This window comes from Triticum urartu, chromosome 7A (assembly GCF_056163025.1).
Source record: "Triticum urartu cultivar PI428250 chromosome 7A, HENAU_Tu73, whole genome shotgun sequence".
Classification (NCBI taxonomy): domain Eukaryota; kingdom Viridiplantae; phylum Streptophyta; class Magnoliopsida; order Poales; family Poaceae; genus Triticum; species Triticum urartu.
The window spans coordinates 144,644,446-144,664,286 of record NC_141879.1 but is presented as its reverse complement, the minus strand read 5'-3'; the positions used below and the strand labels follow the sequence as shown (position 1 = coordinate 144,664,286).

General features: G+C 51.4%; 1 protein-coding gene across 1 annotated transcript; it reads left to right on the top strand.

The window, feature by feature from the left end:
- The first annotated feature begins 702 nt into the window (after positions 1 to 702).
- LOC147958638 (homeobox-leucine zipper protein ROC8-like) lies at positions 703 to 4,117 on the top strand. The gene is made up of 3 exons (XM_087535739.1): positions 703 to 878; positions 1,021 to 1,138; positions 3,780 to 4,117. The coding sequence occupies exons 1-3, from the start codon at positions 769 to 771 to the stop codon at positions 3,930 to 3,932; spliced, it is 381 nt and encodes a 126-aa protein (XP_087391865.1). The 5' UTR covers positions 703 to 768; the 3' UTR covers positions 3,933 to 4,117.
- The last annotated feature ends 15,724 nt before the right edge of the window (positions 4,118 to 19,841 follow it).

The following is a 19,841-nucleotide window of genomic DNA, read 5'->3' as shown; positions in this document are numbered from 1 at the left end:
TGCCGTCGGCTTAGCTCGTGGTAGCCCGACGGCCAAGATATGCCGACGGCCAAGACGTGGCTGTCGGCATAGCGCAAAGTAGGCCGACGGCAGCCGTCGGCATTGATTTGGCCGTCGGGGTAGGGCCATTTTCCAGTAGTGAAAATAGCTGGTACAATGTGCTTGCATGCGGTCAGAAAAATATCTAAGAAAGTACAAGCTCAATCAATGCGTCTGGCATCTAATCTCTAAGCAAAATCAAGGGCTCTCTCATGCACGGGACCTCCTGTGCATGGGAGAATTGCTTTTCTCCGTCACCTTCAGAATAGGACTGCGTGATATTTTCCAGGAAGTACTCTAGCTACTCTCTAAAGTTTTGCAGCTCTCAAATAATGGTAATTCTGGCAAAAGATTAATTAGTAGGTAAAAAAGACGGAATTAAGTCATTCTAATATATGTGCACTCACCAAAAGAGAGGAGGAGATGCAAACGCAACACAAGAAGCGGGGGCTCTCGAGCAAGATGGACGAAAGAAGCCAAGGAGCGGGGCTTCTCGAGCAAGATGGACGAAAGAAGCCAAGGAGCGGGGGTGGTTAGTAGATGGAGCCAAAGAAGGAAACGACGATACCATGGGTTGGCAGTGAGCAGCACAATGTTGGCGTTACCAAGGCTTCTGTATAAATAGGAGGGCACCGGCCGGGAGGGATCACACATCAGAGCAAAAAGCCATCGCTCCCCTTCCATCCTCTCCTTCTATAGCCAGCCTCCGAGAGAGAGCGAGCGAGAGCCATGGACTTCGGCGACCACCAGCAGGGGGCCTCCGACAGCCAGCAGCAGCTGCAGGAGCGCCGGAAGCGCCAACGCCGCCACACACCGGAGCAGGTCCAGAAGTTGGAGGAGTAGGTTCTAATCTCTTAATATCTTATTTTTTGTCCATTTCCCGTGATTTGATGTTCTATGCATCTTCATACTACTGCGTACTAGACACTATAGTGATTGGCAGAAACTAATCAATTATGTATGTGTGGTGTGCGCGCTCAGGTCGTACAAGAAGTCCGATCACCCCAGTGAGATCGAGTGCGCTCAGCTTGGACGCGAGCTTGGTCTGGAGACCAAGCAGGTCAGATCCTGGTTCCAGAACCACCGGACACAGATCAAGGTATGGGTTATGGACTGGATCTCTGATTTGCTCCATAGTTCTCTATTTTTTCATTTTCTCGATCTCGTGTCCTCGATCCGTGATGCAATTAACGGGCTGGAATCTTTATGATGGCATGGCTGATTGAGCACGAGCGGCTGGAGAACCGCTTCCTCCGCTGGGAGAACACAAGTCTCCGCTCCGAGATCATGGCAGTGCGGGAGGCGCTCAAGAACTCCGCCACCTGCCCCCACTGCGTCCTCAAGGATTGCATCGACCAGCAGGAGCTCAATCGGGAGAACGCTCGCCTCAAGGCGGGGCTCCTCCACTGCACCACATCTTTCCAAGTAGGGCTGGACGTCCGAACGGGCTAATGGGCTCGGCTCGGAGCTTGCTCCAGCTCGGCCCGACTCAGCTCGGCCGGAGAGCTAAATAGGCCGAGCCGAGCCACGTGAAATGGGCCCGTTGGCCGACCGAGTCGAGCCTGTTTTGGCCCGGTCCAGCTCGGTGGCTCGTCCGAAGCCGAAGCCCAGGACGCGACGCAATCACGCAGCCCAGCAGAGGAGCGCAACCAGCCCAACCCAGCGAGTCGCATCGTCTCCACTGTCTCCTCCCGCTAGGGTTCGCTGCCGCCGCCACCGCCGCCCCACGCTTCTCGCCAAGCTATTTCCTGCATGCCACCACGACGCATCCTGCCACCGGCGTCGGCACGCACGAGCGCATCCAGCGGCGGCAGCGCACGCACGCATCACCAGCCTGTTGATTGATTCTTGGACACAAGTACAAAACTTGAAGCACGTTGATTGAATCCTGGAGTTGGCTGGATGCACACGTACGAGAGGAAGCAAGATCAACTGCTACGGAGGCTAGCCACCTGCGTTCGACGCACCAGACGCCCGACCTCGCCATGCCGGCACGTCTCCGTCGTGCTCCCCTCAACGCCGTCAAGCCAACCTCGCCTGAGGCGCCCGTACGCCCACGCACCCAGCCTCCAGAGGCAAAACGAGCTGCTCGGGCTGGACCGAGCCATAGGCAAGACGAGCCAAGCCTCCAGATGCGGGCTCGTTCAACTAGCGAGCCGAGCCAAGCATGGCTCGTTCATGGCGAGCCAAATCTAGGCTCGGACCGAACTCGGCTTGGCTCGGCTCGTGTCCAGCCCTATTCCAAGATGAACCCTAGCTTTACTTTTTGCATGTCGACGTTCCTCCGCCATGCTTTCGGCGAGGAAATGGTATGACCAAACATGCATAAGTTCGAATAAACTAGTACAAGGTTTCGAATAAGAGACATGATTTGGTCCTGAATAATTCTTAGTTGTCAGATCTTCATCGAGTCGTGGGCAATTTGTTGTGCCTTTGTGTTGTAACTGAGGACTGTGCCTACACAAACTGCCGCAGAAGTCTTGTACTCTAGTTCGTACTCATTTATTAGTTGGAGCCACCATAGGAAGCTCCAACATTACTCCTGGGAGAAGTCAGAACAAAGGAGATCTACCTACTCAATTCGATGTATGAGATTATATTTCATGAAAAGTCGGTTCTGCTACTTCTGTAAGAAACATGGTTTCCTTCGATAATACTAGTAGATAGCGTCGTTCCTTGTGTTGTGTGTTGTGACTTGTGAGTTGTAACTATTGTCTCGCTCGTCGACCGGCAGGACGCGGCTGCTTGGTTCCTCTCCGCAGCGTCAACCCTGTTAGATGTGAGACCGTGAGAAGCTCATCACCACATGGTCTACATCAGATAAAGTGGAGAGAGATCTAAGTATCTAACACGCCAAATCCAAGGAACAGGTTATTTGTTTAACAGCCTAAAATTGATAGGTTTTCCTAAATTCATCGCAGCTTTCTGGGCCCTTCTCATCAAAATTTAAGCATAAGATGGATTGTAGCATATCGATCTGACAATGCATACTGCCACGCAACTCAAAAAAATCCTGGATATGTTTGCCAACGCTACTGTCCTCTTGCTGAATCTTCACAAGACTACCTTCCTAGCTACCCATCCACGTCCAGCCCTCCATCGCTGCGGATGCGCCGTTTCTACCTCCCCCCAGCCCTATCTAGGCCTACTTCTTTCCCCCACCAAGCTCCCCTCTTCAGCCTTCCAACCGATCGTCCAATGCTCTCTCAAATACCTCAGCGGCTCGATTTCCTGTCTACTTTCTCGGCTCTCGGGGTGCTAGGTTGACCTTTCTTTCTTCTGTACTTGACTCTTGTTGTCTATTTCATGTCTGTTTTCGCATTTCCAACTTTTTTTTTTGAAAGAACTTGATGCAATTCGTCAAGCCTTTTTTTACGGCAGAGGAAACTTATAGAGACTCAATGTGTTATTGCTTGAAAAAATGTTTGCAAACCAAAAAATATGATGGTCCAGATTTGAAGAACTTTGCTTACTGAATAATTATGTACTAATGAAGTTTTCTCTAAATTAGTACCATAGTGGCTATATACACATGCTATTGCTGACAAACATAACCATTCGTTCCTCTGGAAAATTATAAACTCAAAACTCCCCACCCTTCAAAAAATCTCAATCGTCGTCACGAATAATGGCCTCACCACTTTCTTTTGGACTGATACCTGGGTCTCCTTCCAAACACTAGCCGCTCTCTGCCCACACTTTTTTTCCTTCTCATTTAACTTAACATCCTAGTGTCGCAGGTCTTGCAGGGCGGAGAACCTCTTCCTCCGCGAGGAGAACACGAGGATCCTGTCCGAGAACATGGTCGTGCGGGAGGTGCTCAAGAACTTCATCTGCCTCAACCCCAACTGCATCACCAAACACTACATCAACTAGCAGGAGGAGCTCAATAAGGAGAATGCTTGCCTCAAGGCGGGGTCCCTCAGATGCGCCACATCTTTCCAAGATGAGCTCTAGCTCTACTTTTTGCATGTCGACGTTCCTCCTCCATGCTTCTGGCAAAGAAATTGTATGACCAAACATGCATAAGTTGGAATAGACTACAAGGTTTTGAATAAGAGTTATGATTTGCTCCTGATTCTTGGTTTTCAGACTTCCATCCAACCACGGGGCAATTTGTTGTGCCTTTGTGTTGTTATTTGTAAGTGATGAGGACTGTGGCTACACAATCCGGTTCGATCTGCTACTTCCGATTCCTTCGATATACTACTAGTTGTGACTATTGTCCCGCATCGCCGGTCGGCAGGATGCGCCTACTCAGTTCCTCTCCGCGGCGTCACCCTTGTCAGAGCATCTCTAGCAGACCCCGTAAAACCGGTCAAACCCTTATAATTTTCAGATTTTAAGGGTTTGGCCGAAAAAAATGTGCAGAACAGAAACCGTACAAGTGGTCCGACCTTTAATATTTTAAGAGGCACCGTAAACCCACACCCGAAACCCATATATTTGAAGGTTCAAAGGCCAAACTAAGGGCGACCCTTATACCGGTCAAACCTCGTCGGGAAGGATGCGCTGCCGCAATTCCACCGCATAGCTCACCAGAATCATCAGTTGCCCACCAGAATCGGCGGCCACCCGCCGGAATCAGACGCCGGTTGTTCAAATTGGGGACGGAGAAGGACGGGGCGAGGTGGCCGGGATGAGCGCCATCTCGCGGATGTGACCGGCCGCCGCCGGGGGCGTTCGGGGGACGGCGGGGAACCACTACCGGAACAGGGTGCTACCCCGACGGCCAAAACAATGCCGACGGCCACCGTCGGGTTCCTCGGAGATATGCCGACAGCCTGGTCCTGGCCGTCGGGGTATCCAGGCCGTCAGGTTAGACGGAGCTAAGCCGACGGCACCCGTCGGCATAGAACGGCCGTCGGCCTATCTGCAAGTACGCCGACAGCTGCTGTCGGCTTACAAGGGCCGTCGGCATAGTGGTGGGCCCGGCGACCCCGCTGTTGACGGGCGGCTAACGTCATCAGAGCTATGCCGACGGCCGAGGCGGGGAGCCGTCGGCATAGGTCCGCACGCCACGTCACCGATCCGGGCCGCACCGTCCAAGACATATGCCGACGGCTGCCGTCGGCATACCTGCCACGTCAGCGATCCGCGGCACGCCGCCCGCCGCCTAAAACCTGGCCGTCTCTATGCCGACGGCTCATAGCCGTCGGCATAGGTAGACTTTTTTTTTCATATATATATTTTTAAGCTTTTTTATGTATTATTATATCAACTAACATGTAGCATGTTTAATATAAACATACATATATATATATATAGTTTGTATTTTTTCGAGCACGTTAATAATGTGCGGTCATGTTCTTTTGAATATAGATCATTATATTTTATTAAAATAAAAAATAGCTATGCCGACAAAAGTTTTGTGGCGGTTGCAAACGCCTGACACCCGTCTCCAGAGTGTGACCCCCCTCACGTCCGCGGTGTGCCCCCCTCATGGACGGCGCCGACACTTGGAGGGGGGAAACGGACGCGTTGGGTCTACACGGTGGATGTAGCTGTGGGTTTAGCCCGGATGTTGCTCCCGGGTGTCCCTACGGGCCGACCTGACACAACCGGGTGCAGAGGTCCACTGGTCAAAGCTCGTCCGTGGGAAGTCAAAAGGCTAGATCTCGTGGTCAACCGCTCCACGGTTAGGCGGGACGGGGGCCCTGGGGGGGGGGTAGCAAAGCCACCGGAGCATCGTACCGGACCCTCATACATGCGAGGTGGTGTTGTTGCATGTTCAAAGAGGCGACACGCATCTCAAGGGCGTGGCCCCTCTAACGGACGGCGCCGCCGCCGGCACCTGGAGGGGGAAAACGGACGCATCGGGTCTACACGGAGGGGATGTAGCTGTCGGTTTGCCCCGGATGTTGATCCCAGGTGTCCCTCTGAGCTGACCTGACACAACCGGGTGGAGAGGTCCACTGTTCAAAGCCTGTTCGTGGAAAGTCAAAGGGCTAGATCTCGTGGTCAACCGCTCTAGGGTTAGGCAGGACAGGGGCCCTGGGGGGGGGTAGCAATGCCACCGGAGCGTCGCACTGGCCCCTCATACATGCGGGTTGGTGTGGTGGCATGTCCGAAGAGGCGGCACGCGTCTCCGGGGTTTGGCCCCCCTCACGGACGGCGCCACCACCAGCACCTGGAGGGGGGAAACGGACGCGTCGGGTCTACACGGAGGGGATCTTGCTGTGGGTCTGGCCCGGATGTTGCTCCAAATTGTTCCTATGGGCTGACCTAACACAACTGGGTGGAGAGGTCCACTGGTCAAATCCCGTCCGTCCAAAGTCAAAGGGATAGATCACGTGGTCAAACGCTACAGGGTTAGGCCGGACGGGGGCCCTGGGGGTAGCAATGCCACCGGAGCGTCGCACCGGGCCCTCATACATGCGGGGTGGTGTGGTGGCATGTCCGAAGAGGCGGCACGCATCTCCGGGGCGTGGCCCCCGCTAACGGACGGCGATGACACGGTAGTAGCCATTCTGCGGTAACGATGCGGCGTGCATATTATTAAATACTCGGAGCACGATAAAATCATGAGTTTTTTTGCACGACGTGGGCACATGTGCTATAGGAACGATAATATTTTTTTCATAATTTTTGGTGATGGAGAAGCATCCGAAAAATTCCCTCTACACGGATTGCCTTTCGCGCGTCTACGGCTATGGCCGGCGGCCTCCGGGGGCTAGCATGCCGCCAAATCTTGCGTAGGCGGCCTCTCACAAGTTTGGAAGTGTTGTGTGTTGGAAATATGCCCTAGAGGCAATAATAAAAGCATTATTATTATATTTCCTTGTTCATGATAATTGTCTTTATTCATGCTATAATTGTATTATCCGGAAATCGTAATACATGTGTGAATAATAGACACCAACATGTCCCTAGTAAGCCTCTAGTTGACTAGCTCGTTGATCAACAGATGGTCATGGTTTCTTGACTATGGACATTGGATGTCATTGATAACGAGATCACATCATTAGGAGAATGATGTGATGGACAAGACCCAATCCTAAACATAGCATAAGATCGTATAGTTCGTTTGCTAGGTTTTCCAATGTCAAAGTATCTTTTCCTTAGACCATGAGATCATGTAACTCCCGGATACCGTAGGAGTGCTTTGGGTATACCAAACGTCACAACGTAATTGGGTGACTATAAAGGTAGACTAGGGGTATCTCCGAAAGTGTCTGTTGGGTTGACACGGATCAAGACTGGGATTTGTCACTCCGTATGACGGAGAGGTATCACTGGGCCCACTCGGTAATGCATCATCATTATGAGCTCAAAGTGACCAAGTGTCTGGTCACGGGATCATGCATTACGGTACGAGTAAAGTGACTTACCAGTAACGAGATTGAACGAGGTATTGGGATACCGACGATCGAATCTCGGGCAAGTAACATATCGATTGACAAAGGGAATTGTATACGGGGTTGCTTGAATCCTCGACATCGTGGTTCATCCGATGAGATCAACGAGGAGCATGTGGGAGCCAACATGGGTATCCAGATCCCGCTGTTGGTTATTGACCGGAGAGCATCTCGGTCATGTCTACATGTCTCCCGAACCCGTAGGGTCTACACACTTAAGGTTCGGTGACGCTAGGGTTGTAGGGATATGTATATGTAGTAACCCGAATGTTGTTCGGAGTCCCGGATGAGATCCCGGACGTCACGAGGAGTTCCGGAATGGTCCGGAGGTAAAGATTTATATATGGGAAATCCTGTTTCGGCCATCGGGACAAGTTTCGGGGTCATCGGTATTGTACCGGGACCACCGGAAGGGTCCCGGGGGTCCATCGGGTGGGGCCACCTGTCCCGGGGGGGCCACATGGGATGTAGGGGGTGCGCCTTGGCCTACATGGGCCAAGGGCACCAGCTCCAAGAGGCCCATGTGCCTAGGGTTTCAAGGAGGAAGAGTCCTAGGAGGGGAAGGCACCTCCTAGGTGCCTTGGGGAGGAAGGATTCCTCCCCCTTGGCCGCACCCCCCTAGGAGATTGGATCTCCTAGGGAAGGCGCCCCCCCTTGGCCCTCCTATATATAGTGGGGGAAGGAGGGCTTTTCATCCACGCCTTTGGTTGCCTCCTTCTCCCTCTCCAACACCTCCTCCTCCTCCATAGCGCTTGGCGAAGCCCTGACGGAGTACTGCAGCCCCATCATCACCACGCCGTCGTGCTGCTGCTGGAGCCATCTTCCTCAACCTCTCCTTTCCCCTTGCTGGATCAAGAAGAAGGAGACGTTACGCTGACCGTACGTGTGTTGAACGCGGAGGTGCCGTCCGTTCGGTGCTAGGATCTCCGTTGATTTGGATCACGTCGTGTTCGACTACATCATCCCCGTTCTTTGAACGCTTCCGCTCGCGATCTACAAAGGTATGTAGATGCATCCGATCACTCGTTGCTAGATGAACTCATAGATGGATCTTGGTGAAACCGTAGGAAATTTTTTGTTTTCTGCAACATTCCCCAACAGTGGCATCATGAGCTAGGTCTATGCATAGTTCTTCTTGCGCGAGTAGAACACAATTTGTTGTGGGCGTAGATGTTGTCAACTTTCTTGCCGCTACTAGTCTTATCTTGCTTCAACGGTATTGTGGGATGAAGCGGCTCGGACCAACCTTACACGTACGCTTACGTGAGACCGGTTCCACCGACTAACATGCACAAGTTGCATAAGGTGGCTGGCGGGTGTCTGTCTCTCCTACTTTAGTTGGAGCGGATTCGATGAAAAGGGTCCTTATGAAGGGTAAATAGAAGTTGACAAATCACGTTGTGGCTTTCACGTAGGTAAGAAAACGTTCTTGCTAGAACCCTACTTCAGCCACGTAAAACTTGCAACAACAATTAGAGGACGTCTAACTTGTTTTTGCAGCAAGTGCTTTGTGATATGATATGGCCAAAGTTGTGATGAATGATGAATGATCTATATGTATGAGATGTTCATGCTATAGTAATAGGAATCACGACTTGCATGTCGATGAGTATGACAACCGGCAGGAGCCATAGGAGTTGTCTTTATTTTTTATATGACCTGCGTGTCATTGAGAAACGCCATGTAAATTACTTTACTTTATTGCTAAACGCGTTAGCCATAGTAGTAGAAGTAATAGTTGGCGAGCAACTTCATGGAGACACGGTGATGGGGATCATGATGATGGAGATCATGGTGTCAAGCCGGTGACAAGATGATCATGGAGCCCCAAGATGGAGATCAAAGGAGCTATGTGATATTGGCCATATCATGTCACTATTATTATTTGATTGCATTTGATGTTTATCATGTTTTGCATCTTGTTTACTTAGAACGACGGTAGTAAATAAGATGATCCCTCATAATAATTTCAAGAAAGTATTCCCCCTAACTGTGCACCGTTGCGACAGTTCGTTGTTTCAATGCACCAGATGATGATCGGGTGTTTGATTCAAAACGTTCACATACAATGGGTGTAAGACAGATTTACACATGCAAACACTTAGGTTGACTTGACGAGCCTAGCATGTGTATAGACATGGCCTCGGAACACAGAAGACCGAAAGGTCGAGCATGAGTCGTATAGAAGATACGATCAACATGAAGATGTTCACCGACGTTGACTAGTCCGTCTCACGTGATGATCGGACATGGCCTAGTTGACTCGGATCATGTTATACTTAGATGACTAGAAGAGGGATGTCTATCTAAGTGGGAGTTCATTGAATAATTTGATTAGATGAACTTAAATTATCATGAACTTAGTCTAAAATCTTTACAATATGTCTTGTAGATCAAATGGCCAACGTAGTCCTCAACTTCAACGCGTTCCTAGAGAAAACCAAGCTGAAAGGCGATGGCAGCAACTATACGGACTGGGTCCGGAACCTGAGGATCATCCTCATAGCTGCCAAGAAAGATTATGTCCTACTAGCACCGCTGGGTGACGCACCTGTTCTCCCTGCAGAACAAGATGTTATGAACGCTTGGCAGGCACATACCGATGACTACTCCCTCGTTCAGTGCGGCATGCTTTACAGCCTAGAGCCGGGGCTCCAAAAGCGTTTTAAGAGACATGGAGCATATGAGATGTTCGAAGAGCTGAAAATGGTTTTCCAAGCTCATGCCCGGGTCGAGAGATATGATGTCTCCAACAAATTCTTTAGCTGTAAGATGGAGGAAAATAGTTCTGTCAGTGAGCACATACTCACTATGTCTGGGTTACATAACCGCTTGACTCAGCTGGGAGTTAATCTCCCGGATGACGCGGTCATTGACAGAATCCTTCAGTCGCTTCCACCGAGCTACAAGAGCTTTGTGATGAACTTCAATATGCAGGGGATGGAAAAGACCATTCCTGAAGTATTTGCTATGCTGAAATTAGCAGAGGTAGAAGTCAAGAAGGAACATCAAGTGTTGATGGTCAATAAAACCACTAAGTTCAAGAAGGGCAAAGGTAAAAAGAACTTCAAGAAGGACGGCAAGGGAGTTGCCGCGCCCAGCAAGCAAGATGCGGGGAAGAAGCCAAAGAATGGACCCAAGCCCGAGACTGAGTGCCTTTATTGCAAGGGAAGTGGTCACTGGAAGCGGAACTGCCCCAAATACTTAGCGGACAAGAAGGCCGGCAAAACAAAAGGTATATATGATATACATGTAATTGATGTGTACCTTACTAGTACCCGTAGTAGCGCCTGGGTATTTGATACCGGTGCAGTTGCTCACATTTGTAACTCAAAGCAGGGGCTGCGGAATAAGAAGAGACTGGCAAAGGACGAGGTGACGATGCGCGTCGGGAATGGTTCCAAGGTCAATGTGATCGCCGTCGGCACGCTACCTCTACATTTACCTTCGGGATTAGTTTTAAACCTTAATAATTGTTATTTAGTGCCAGCTTTGAGCATGAACATTGTATCGGGATCTCGTTTAATTCGAGATGGCTACTCATTTAAATCCGAGAATAATGGTTGTTCTATTTATATGAGAGATATGTTTTATGGTCATGCTCCTATGGTGAATGGTTTATTCTTAATGAATCTCGAGCATAATGCTACACATATTCATAGTGTGAGTACCAAAAGATGTAAAGTTGATAATGATAGTCCCACATACTTGTGGCACTGCCGCCTTGGATACATAGGTGTCAAACGCATGAAGAAGCTCCATGTAGATGGACTTTTAGAGTCTCTTGATTATGAATCATTTGACACGTGCGAACCATGCCTCATGGGTAAAATGACCAAGACTCCGTTCTCAGGAACAATGGAGCGAGCAACCAACTTATTGGAAATCATACATACTGATGTCTGCGGTCCAATGAGTGTTGAGGCTCGCGGTGGCTATCGTTATGTTCTCACCCTCACTGATGATTTGAGTAGATATGGGTATATCTACTTAATGAAACACAAGTCTGAAACCTTTGAAAAGTTCAAGGAATTTCAGAGTGAGGCTGAGAATCAACGTGACAGGAAAATCAAGTTTCTACGATCAGATCATAGAGGAGAATACTTGAGTCACGAATTTGGCACACACTTAAGAAAATGTGGAATAGTTTCACAACTCACGCCGCCTGGAACACCTCAGCGTAATGGTGTGTCCGAATGTCGTAATCGCACTCTATTAGATATGGTGCGATCTATGATGTCTCTTGCCGATTTACCGTTATCTTTTTGGGGCTATGCTTTAGAGACTGCCGCATTCACTTTAAATAGGGCTCCGTCGAAATCCGTTGAGACGACACCGTTTGAATTATGGTTTGGGAAGAAACCTAAGCTGTCGTTTCTAAAAGTTTGGGGATGCGATGCTTATGTCAGGAAACTTCAACCTGAAAAGCTCGAACCCAAATCGGAAAAATGCGTCTTCATAGGATACCCTAAAGAAACTATTGGGTATACCTTCTACCTCAGATCCGAAGGCAAGATTTTTGTTGCCAAGAATGGATCCTTTCTAGAAAAGGAGTTTCTCTCGAAAGAAGTAAGTGGGAGGAAAGTAGAACTTGATGAAGTACTACCTCTTGAACCGGAAAATGGCGCAGCTCAAGAAAATGTTCCTGAGGTGCCTGCACCGACTAGAGAGGAAGTTAATGATGATGATCAAGATACTTCTGATCAAGCTCCTACTGAAATTCGAAGGTCCACAAGGACACGTTCCGCACCAGAGTGGTACGGCAACCCTATCTTGGAAATCATGTTGTTAGACAACGGTGAACCTTCGAACTATGAAGAAGCGATGGCGGGCCCGGATTCCGACAAATGGCTAGAAGCCATGAAATCCGAGATAGGATCCATGTATGAAAACGAAGTATGGACTTTGACTGACTTGCCCATTGAGCGGCGAGCCATAGAAAATAAATGGATCTTTAAGAAGAAGACAGACGCGGATGGTAATGTGACCATCTATAAAGCTCGGCTTGTCGCTAAGGGTTATCGACAAGTTCAAGGGGTTGACTACGATGAGAGTTTCTCACCGGTAGTGAAGCTGAAGTCCGTCCGAATCATGTTAGCAATTGCCGCATTTTATGATTATGAAATATGGCAGATGGACGTCAAAACTGCATTCCTTAATGGTTTCCTTAAGGAAGAATTGTATATGATGCAGCCGGAAGGTTTTGTCGATCCTAAGAATGCTGACAAGGTGTGCAAGCTCCAACGCTCGATTTATGGGCTGGTGCAAGCATCTCGGAGTTGGACCATTCGCTTTGATGAGATGATCAAAGCGTTTGGGTTTACGCAGACTTATGGAGAAGCCTGCGTTTACAAGAAAGTGAGTGGGAGCTCTGTAGCATTTCTCATATTATATGTAGATGGCATACTTTTGATGGGAAATGATATAGAACTCTTGGACAGCATTAAGGCCTACTTGAATAAAAGTTTTTCAATGAAGGACCTTGGAGAAGCTGCTTATATATTAGGCATCAAGATCTATAGAGATAGATCAAGACGCCTCATAGGTCTTTCACAAAGCACATACCTTGATAAGATATTGAAGAAGTTCAATATGGATCAGTCTAAGAAGGGGTTCTTGCCTGTGTTGCAAGGTGTGAAATTGAGCTCAGCTCAATGTCCGACCACGGCAGAAGATATAAAAGAGATGAGTGTCATCCCCTATGCCTCAGCCATAGGTTCTATTATGTATGCCATGCTGTGTACCAGACCTGATGTAAACCTTGCCGTAAGTTTGGTAGGAAGGTACCAAAGTAATCCCGGCAAGGAACACTGGACAGCGGTCAAGAATATCCTGAAGTACCTGAAAAGGACTAAGGAAATGTTTCTCGTTTATGGAGGTGACGAAGAGCTCATCGTAAAGGGTTACATCGACGCTAGCTTCGACACAGATCTGGATGACTCTAAGTCACAGACCGGATACGTGTATATTTTGAATGGTGGGGCAGTAAGCTAGTGCAGTTGCAAGCAGAGCGTCGTGGCGGGATCTACATGTGAAGCGGAGTACATGGCAGCCTCGGAGGCAGCACATGAAGCAATATGGGTGAAGGAGTTCATCACCGACCTAGGAGTCATACCCAATGCGTCGGGGCCGATCAAGCTCTTCTGTGACAACACTAGAGCTATTGCTCTTGCCAAGGAGCCCAGGTTTCACAAGAAGACAAAGCACATCAAGCGTCGCTTCAACTCCATTCGTGAAAATGTTCAAGATGGAGACATAGAGATTTGTAAAGTACATACGGACCTGAATGTAGCGGATCCGTTGACTAAACCTCTCCCTAGAGCAAAACATGATCAACACCAGAATTCCATGGGTGTTCGATTCATCACAATGTAACTAGATTATTGACTCTAGTGCAAGTGGGAGACTGTTGGAAATATGCCCTAGAGGCAATAATAAAAGCATTATTATTATATTTCCTTGTTCATGAAAATTGTCTTTATTCATGCTATAATTGTATTATCCGAAAATTGTAATACATGTGTGAATAATAGACACCAACATGTCCCTAGTAAGCCTCTAGTTGACTAGCTCGTTGATCAACAGATGGTCATGGTTTCCTGACTATGGACATTGGATGTCATTGATAACGAGATCACATCATTAGGAGAATGATGTGATGGACAAGACCCAATCCTAAACATAGCATAAGATCGTATAGTTCGTTTCCTAGGTTTTTCCAATGTCAAAGTATCTTTTCCTTAGACCATGAGATCGTGTAACTCCCGGATACCGTAGGAGTGCTTTGGGTATACCAAACGTCACAACGTAACTGGGTGACTATAAAGGTAGACTACGGGTATCTCCGAAAGTGTCTATTGGGTTGACACGGATCAAGACTGGGATTTGTCACTCCGTATGACGGAGAGGTATCACTGGGCCCACTCGGTAATGCATCATCATTATGAGCTCAAAGTGACCAAGTGTCTGGTCACGGGATCATGCATTACGGTACGAGTAAAGTGACTTGCCTGTAACGAGATTGAATGAGGTATTGGGATACCGACGATCGAATCTCGGGCAAGTAACATATCGATTGACAAAGGGAATTGTATGCGGGGTTGCTTGAATCCTCGACATCGTGGTTCATCCAATGAGATCATCGAGGAGCATGTGGGAGCCAACATGGGTATCCAGATCCCGCTATTGGTTATTGACCGGAGAGCATCTCGGTCATGTCTACATGTCTCCCGAACCCGTAGGGTCTACACACTTAAGGTTCGGTGACGCTAGGGTTGTAGGGATATGTATATGCAGTAACCCGAATGTTGTTCGGAGTCCCGGATGAGATCTCGGACGTCACGAGGAGTTCCGGAATGGTCCGTAGGTAAAGATTTATATATGGGAAATCCTGTTTCGGCCATCGGGACAAGTTTCGGGGTCATCGGTATTGTACCGGGACCACCGGAAGGGTCCCGGGGGTCCACCGGGTGGGGCCACCTGTCCCGGGGGGGGCACATGGGCTGTAGGGGGTGCGCCTTGGCCTACATGGTCCAAGGGCACCAGCCCCAAGAGGCCCATGCGCCTAGGGTTTCAAGGAGGAAGAGTCCTAGTAGGGGAAGGCACCTCCTAGGTGCCTTGGGGAGGAAGGATTCCTCCCCCTTGGCCGCACCCCCCTAGGAGATTGGATCTCCTAGGGCCGCCCCCCCCCTTGTCCCTCCTATATATAGTGGGGGAAGGAGGGCTTTTCATCCACGCCTTTGGTTGCTTCCTTCTCCCTCTCCAACACCTCCTCCTCCTCCATAGCGCTTGGCGAAGTCCTGACGGAGTACTGCAGGTCCATCATCACCACGCCGTCGTGCTGCTGCTGGAGCCATCTTCCTCAACCTCTCCTTTCCCCTTGCTGGATCAAGAAGAAGGAGACGTTACACTGACCGTACGTGTGTTGAACGCGGAGGTGCCGTCCGTTCGGTGCTTGGATCTCCGGTGATTTGGATCACGTCGTTCGACTACATCATCCCCGTTCTTTAAACGCTTCCGCTCGCGATCTACAAAGGTATGTTGATGCATCCGATCACTCGTTGCTAGATGAACTCATAGATGGATCTTGGTGAAACCGTAGGAAAAATTTTATTTTCTGCAACATTCCCCAACATTGTGGTGGTTGCAAACGCCCCGCACGCGTCTCCGGGGTTTGGCCCCCCTCACGGACGGCGCCGCCGCCGGCACCTAGAGGGGGGAAACGGACGCGTCGGGTCTACACGGAGGGGATCTTGCTGTGGGTCTGGCCCGGATGTTGCTCCAAAGTGTTCCTATGGGCTGACCTAACACAACTGGGTGGACAGGTCCACTGGTCAAATCCCGTCCGTGCAAAGTCAAAGGGATAGATCCCGTGGTCAAACGCTACAGGGTTAGGAGGGACGGGGGCCCTGGGGGTAGCAATGCCATCGGAGCGTCGCACCGAGCCCTCATACATGCGGGGTGGTGTGGTGGCATGTCTGAAGAGGCGACACGCGTCTCCGGGGCGTGGCCCCCCCTAACGGACGGCGATGACACGGTAGTAGCCATTCTGCGGTAACGATGCGGCGTGAATATTATTAAATACTCGGAGCACGATAAAATCATGAGTTTTTTGCACGACGTGGGCACATGTGCTATAGGAACGATAATATTTTTTTTCATAATTTTTGGTGATGGAGAAGTATCCGAAAAATTCCCTCTACGTGGATTGCCCTTCGCGCGTCTACGGCTGTGGCCGGCGGCCTCCGGGGGCTAGCATGCCGCCAAATCTTGCATAGGCGGCCTCTCACAAGTCTGGAAGTGTTGTGGTGGTTGCAAATGTCCGGCACATGTCTCCGGGGTTTGGCCCCCCTCACGGACGCCGCCGCCGCCGACACCTGGAGGGGGGAAACGGACGCGTCGGGTCTACACGGAGGGGATCTTGCTATGGGTCTGGCCCGGATGTTGCTCCAAAGTGTTCCTATGGGCTGACCTAACACAACCGGGTGGAGAGGTCCACTGGTCAAATCCCGTCCGTGCAAAGTCAAAGGGATAGATCCCGTGGTCAAACGCTACAGGGTTAGGTGGGACGGGGGACCTGGGGGTAGCAATGCCACCGGAGCTTCGCACCGGGCCCTCATACATGCGGGGTGGTGTGGTGTCATGTCCGAAGAGGCGGCACGCGTCTCCGGGGCGTGGCCGCTCCCCCCCCCTAACGGACGATGATGACACGGTAGTAGCCATTCTGCGGTAACTATGCGGCGTGAATATTATTAAATACTCGGAGCACGATAAAATCATGAGTTTTTTTGCACGACGTGGGCACATGTGCTATAGGAACGATATTATTTTTTTCATAATTTTTGGTGATGGAGAAGTATCCGAAAAATTCCCTCTACGCGGATTGCCCTTCGCGCGTCTAAGGCTGTGGCCGGCGGCCTCCGGGGGCTAGCATGCCGCTAAATCTTGCGTAGGCGGCCTCTCACAAGTTTGGAAGTGTTGTGGTGGTTGCAAACGCCCGGCACGCGTCTCCGGGGTGTGCCCCCCTCACGGACGGCGCCGCGCCTGCACCTGAAGGGGGGAAACGGACGCGTCGGGTCTACACGGAGGGGATCTTGTTGTGGGTCTGGCACGGATGTTGCTCCAAAGGGTTCCTATGGGCTGACCTAACACAACCGGGTGGGGGGGTCCACTGGTCAAAGCCCGTCCGTGTAAAGTCAAAGGGCTAGATCCCGTGGTCAAACGCTACAGGGCTAGGCGGGACGGGGGCCCTGGGGTAGCAAAGCCACCGGAGCATCGCACCGGGCCCTCATACATGCGGGGTGGTGTGCTGGCATGTCCGAACAGGCGGCACGCATCTCCGGGGTGTGCCCCCCCTCACGGACGATGCCGCCGCCGGCACCTGGAATGGGGAAACGGACACGTCGGGTCTACACAGAGGGGATCTTGCTGTGGGTCTGGCCCGGATGTTGCTCAAAAGTGTTCCTATGGGCTGACCTAACACAACCGGGTGGAGAGGTCCACTGGTCAAATCCCGTCCATGCAAAGTCAAAGGGCTAGATCCCGTGGTCAAACGCTACAGGGTTAGGCGGGATGGGGGCCCTGGGGGGTAGCAATGCCACCGGAGCGTCGCACCGGGCCCTCATACATGCGGGGTGGTGTGGTGGCATGTAAGAAGAGGCGGCATGCATCTCCGGGGCGTGACCCCCCCTAACGGACGGCGATGACACGGTAGTAGCCATTCTGCGGTAACGATGCGGCGTGAATATTATTAAATACTCGGAGCGCGATAAAATCATGAGTTTTTTTGCACGACGTGGGCACATGTGCTATAGGAACAATAATATTTTTTTCATAATTTTTGGTGATGGTGAAGTATCCGAAAAATTCCCTCTACGCGGATTGCCCTTCGCGCGTCTACGGCTGTGGCCGGCGGCCTTCGGGGGCTAGCACGCCGCCAAATCTTGCATAGGCGGCCTCTCACAAGTTTGGAAGTGTTGTGGTGGTTGCAAACGCCCGGCACGCGTGTCCGGGGTGTGCCCCCCTCACGGACGGCGCCGCCGCCGGCACCTGGAGGGGGGAAACGGACGCGTCGGGTCTACACGGAGGGGATCTTGTTGTGGGTCTGGCCCAGATGTTTCTCCAAGGTGTACCTATGGGCTGACCGAACAAAACCGGGTGGGGAGGTCCGCTGGTCAAAGCCCGTCCGTGCAAAGTCAAAGGGTTAGATCCCGTGGTCAAACGCTACAGGGTTAGGCGGGACGGGGGCCCTGGGGTAGCAATGCCACCAGAGCATCGCACCGGGCCCTCATACATGCGGGGTGGTGTGGTGGCATGTCCGAAGAGGCGGCACACGTGTCCGGGGTGTGCCCCCCCCTCACGGACGGCGCCGCCGCCGGCACCTGGAGGGGGGAAACGGACGGGTCGGGTCTACACGGAGGGGATCTTGTTGTGGGTCTGCCCCAGATGTTGCTCCAAAGTGTTCCTATGGGCTGACCTAACAGAACCGGGTGGGGAGGTCCGCTGGTCAAAGCCCGTCCGTGCAAAGTCAAAGGGCTAGATCCCGTGGTCAAACGCTACAGGGTTAGGCGGGACGGGGGACCTGGGGGGTAGCAATGCCACCGGAGCGTCGTACCGGGCCCTCATACATGCGGGGTGGTGTTGTGGCATGTCCGAAGAGGCGACACGCATCTCCGGGGTGTGCCCCCCATCACGGATGGCGCCGCTGCCGGCACCTGGAGGGGGGGGGAACGGACGCGTCGGGTCTACATGGAGTGGATGTAGCTGTGGGTTTGGCCCGGATGTTCCTGCCGGGTGTCTCTATGGGTAGACCTGACACAACCGGGTGGAGAGGTCCACTGGTCAGAGCCCGTCCGTGGGAAGTCAAAGGGCTAGATCTCGTGATCAACCGCTACTGGGTTAGTCGGGACGGGGGCCCTGGGGGGTAGCAATGCCACCGGAGCGTCGTACCGGCCCCTCATACATGCGGGGTGGTGTTGTGGCATGTCCGAAGAGGCGGCACGCGTCTCGGGGTGTGGCACCCCTCATTGACGGCGCCGCCGCCGGCACCGGGAGGGGGTAAACGGACGCGTCGGGTCTACATAGAGTGGATGTAGCTGTGGGTTTCGCCCGGATGTTGCTCCTAGGTGTCCCTCTGGGCTGACCTGACACAATCGGGTGGAGAGGTCCACTAGTCAAAGCCCGTCTGTAGGAAGTCAAAGGGCTAGATCTCGTGGTCAACCGCTCCAGGGTTAGGCAGGACGGGGTCCCTAGGGGGTAGCAATGCCACCGGAGTGTCGTACCGGGCCCTCATACAAGCAGGGTGGTGTTGTGGCATGTCCGAAGAGGCGGCACGCATCTTCGGGGTGTGGCCCCCCTAACGGACGACGCCGCCGCCGGCACCAGGAGGGGGAAAAGGGACGTGTTGGGTCTACACGGTGTGGATATGTAGCAGTGGGTTTGGCCCGGATGTTGCTCCCAGGTGTCCCTCTGTCGATGACCCCTCCCCCTTCACTCACCTGACGAACTAAGCTACCCCCGCCCCCACCCCCACCCTCACCGTCGACGACCCCCTCCCCCTCTTCACTCACCTGACGAACTAAGCTCCAGATCGAGCACGCGATCGAGGGCGGCCATGGCGCTCCCATACCCGCGACCAGGCCACGGCCTTGGCGGATGAAGCTGCTCGAATTCGGCGCCTCCCCTCCCCTCCCCTCTGTGTGGTTCCGGGAGAGGAGAGGGTTGAGCGGTTCAAAAAAAATAAAAAATCTATATGAAATAATAATACATAAAAAAGGAAAATTATAACTATAAAAAAATTTAAAAATCTATATAAAATAAAAAAGAATAAATATATAACTATAAGAAAACATTAAAAAATTATATAAAATAAAAAAGTAAAATAAAACTATGCCGACGGCAAAACCGTCGGCATAGCTGCGGCCATACGGTAGGCGTTACGCGGAT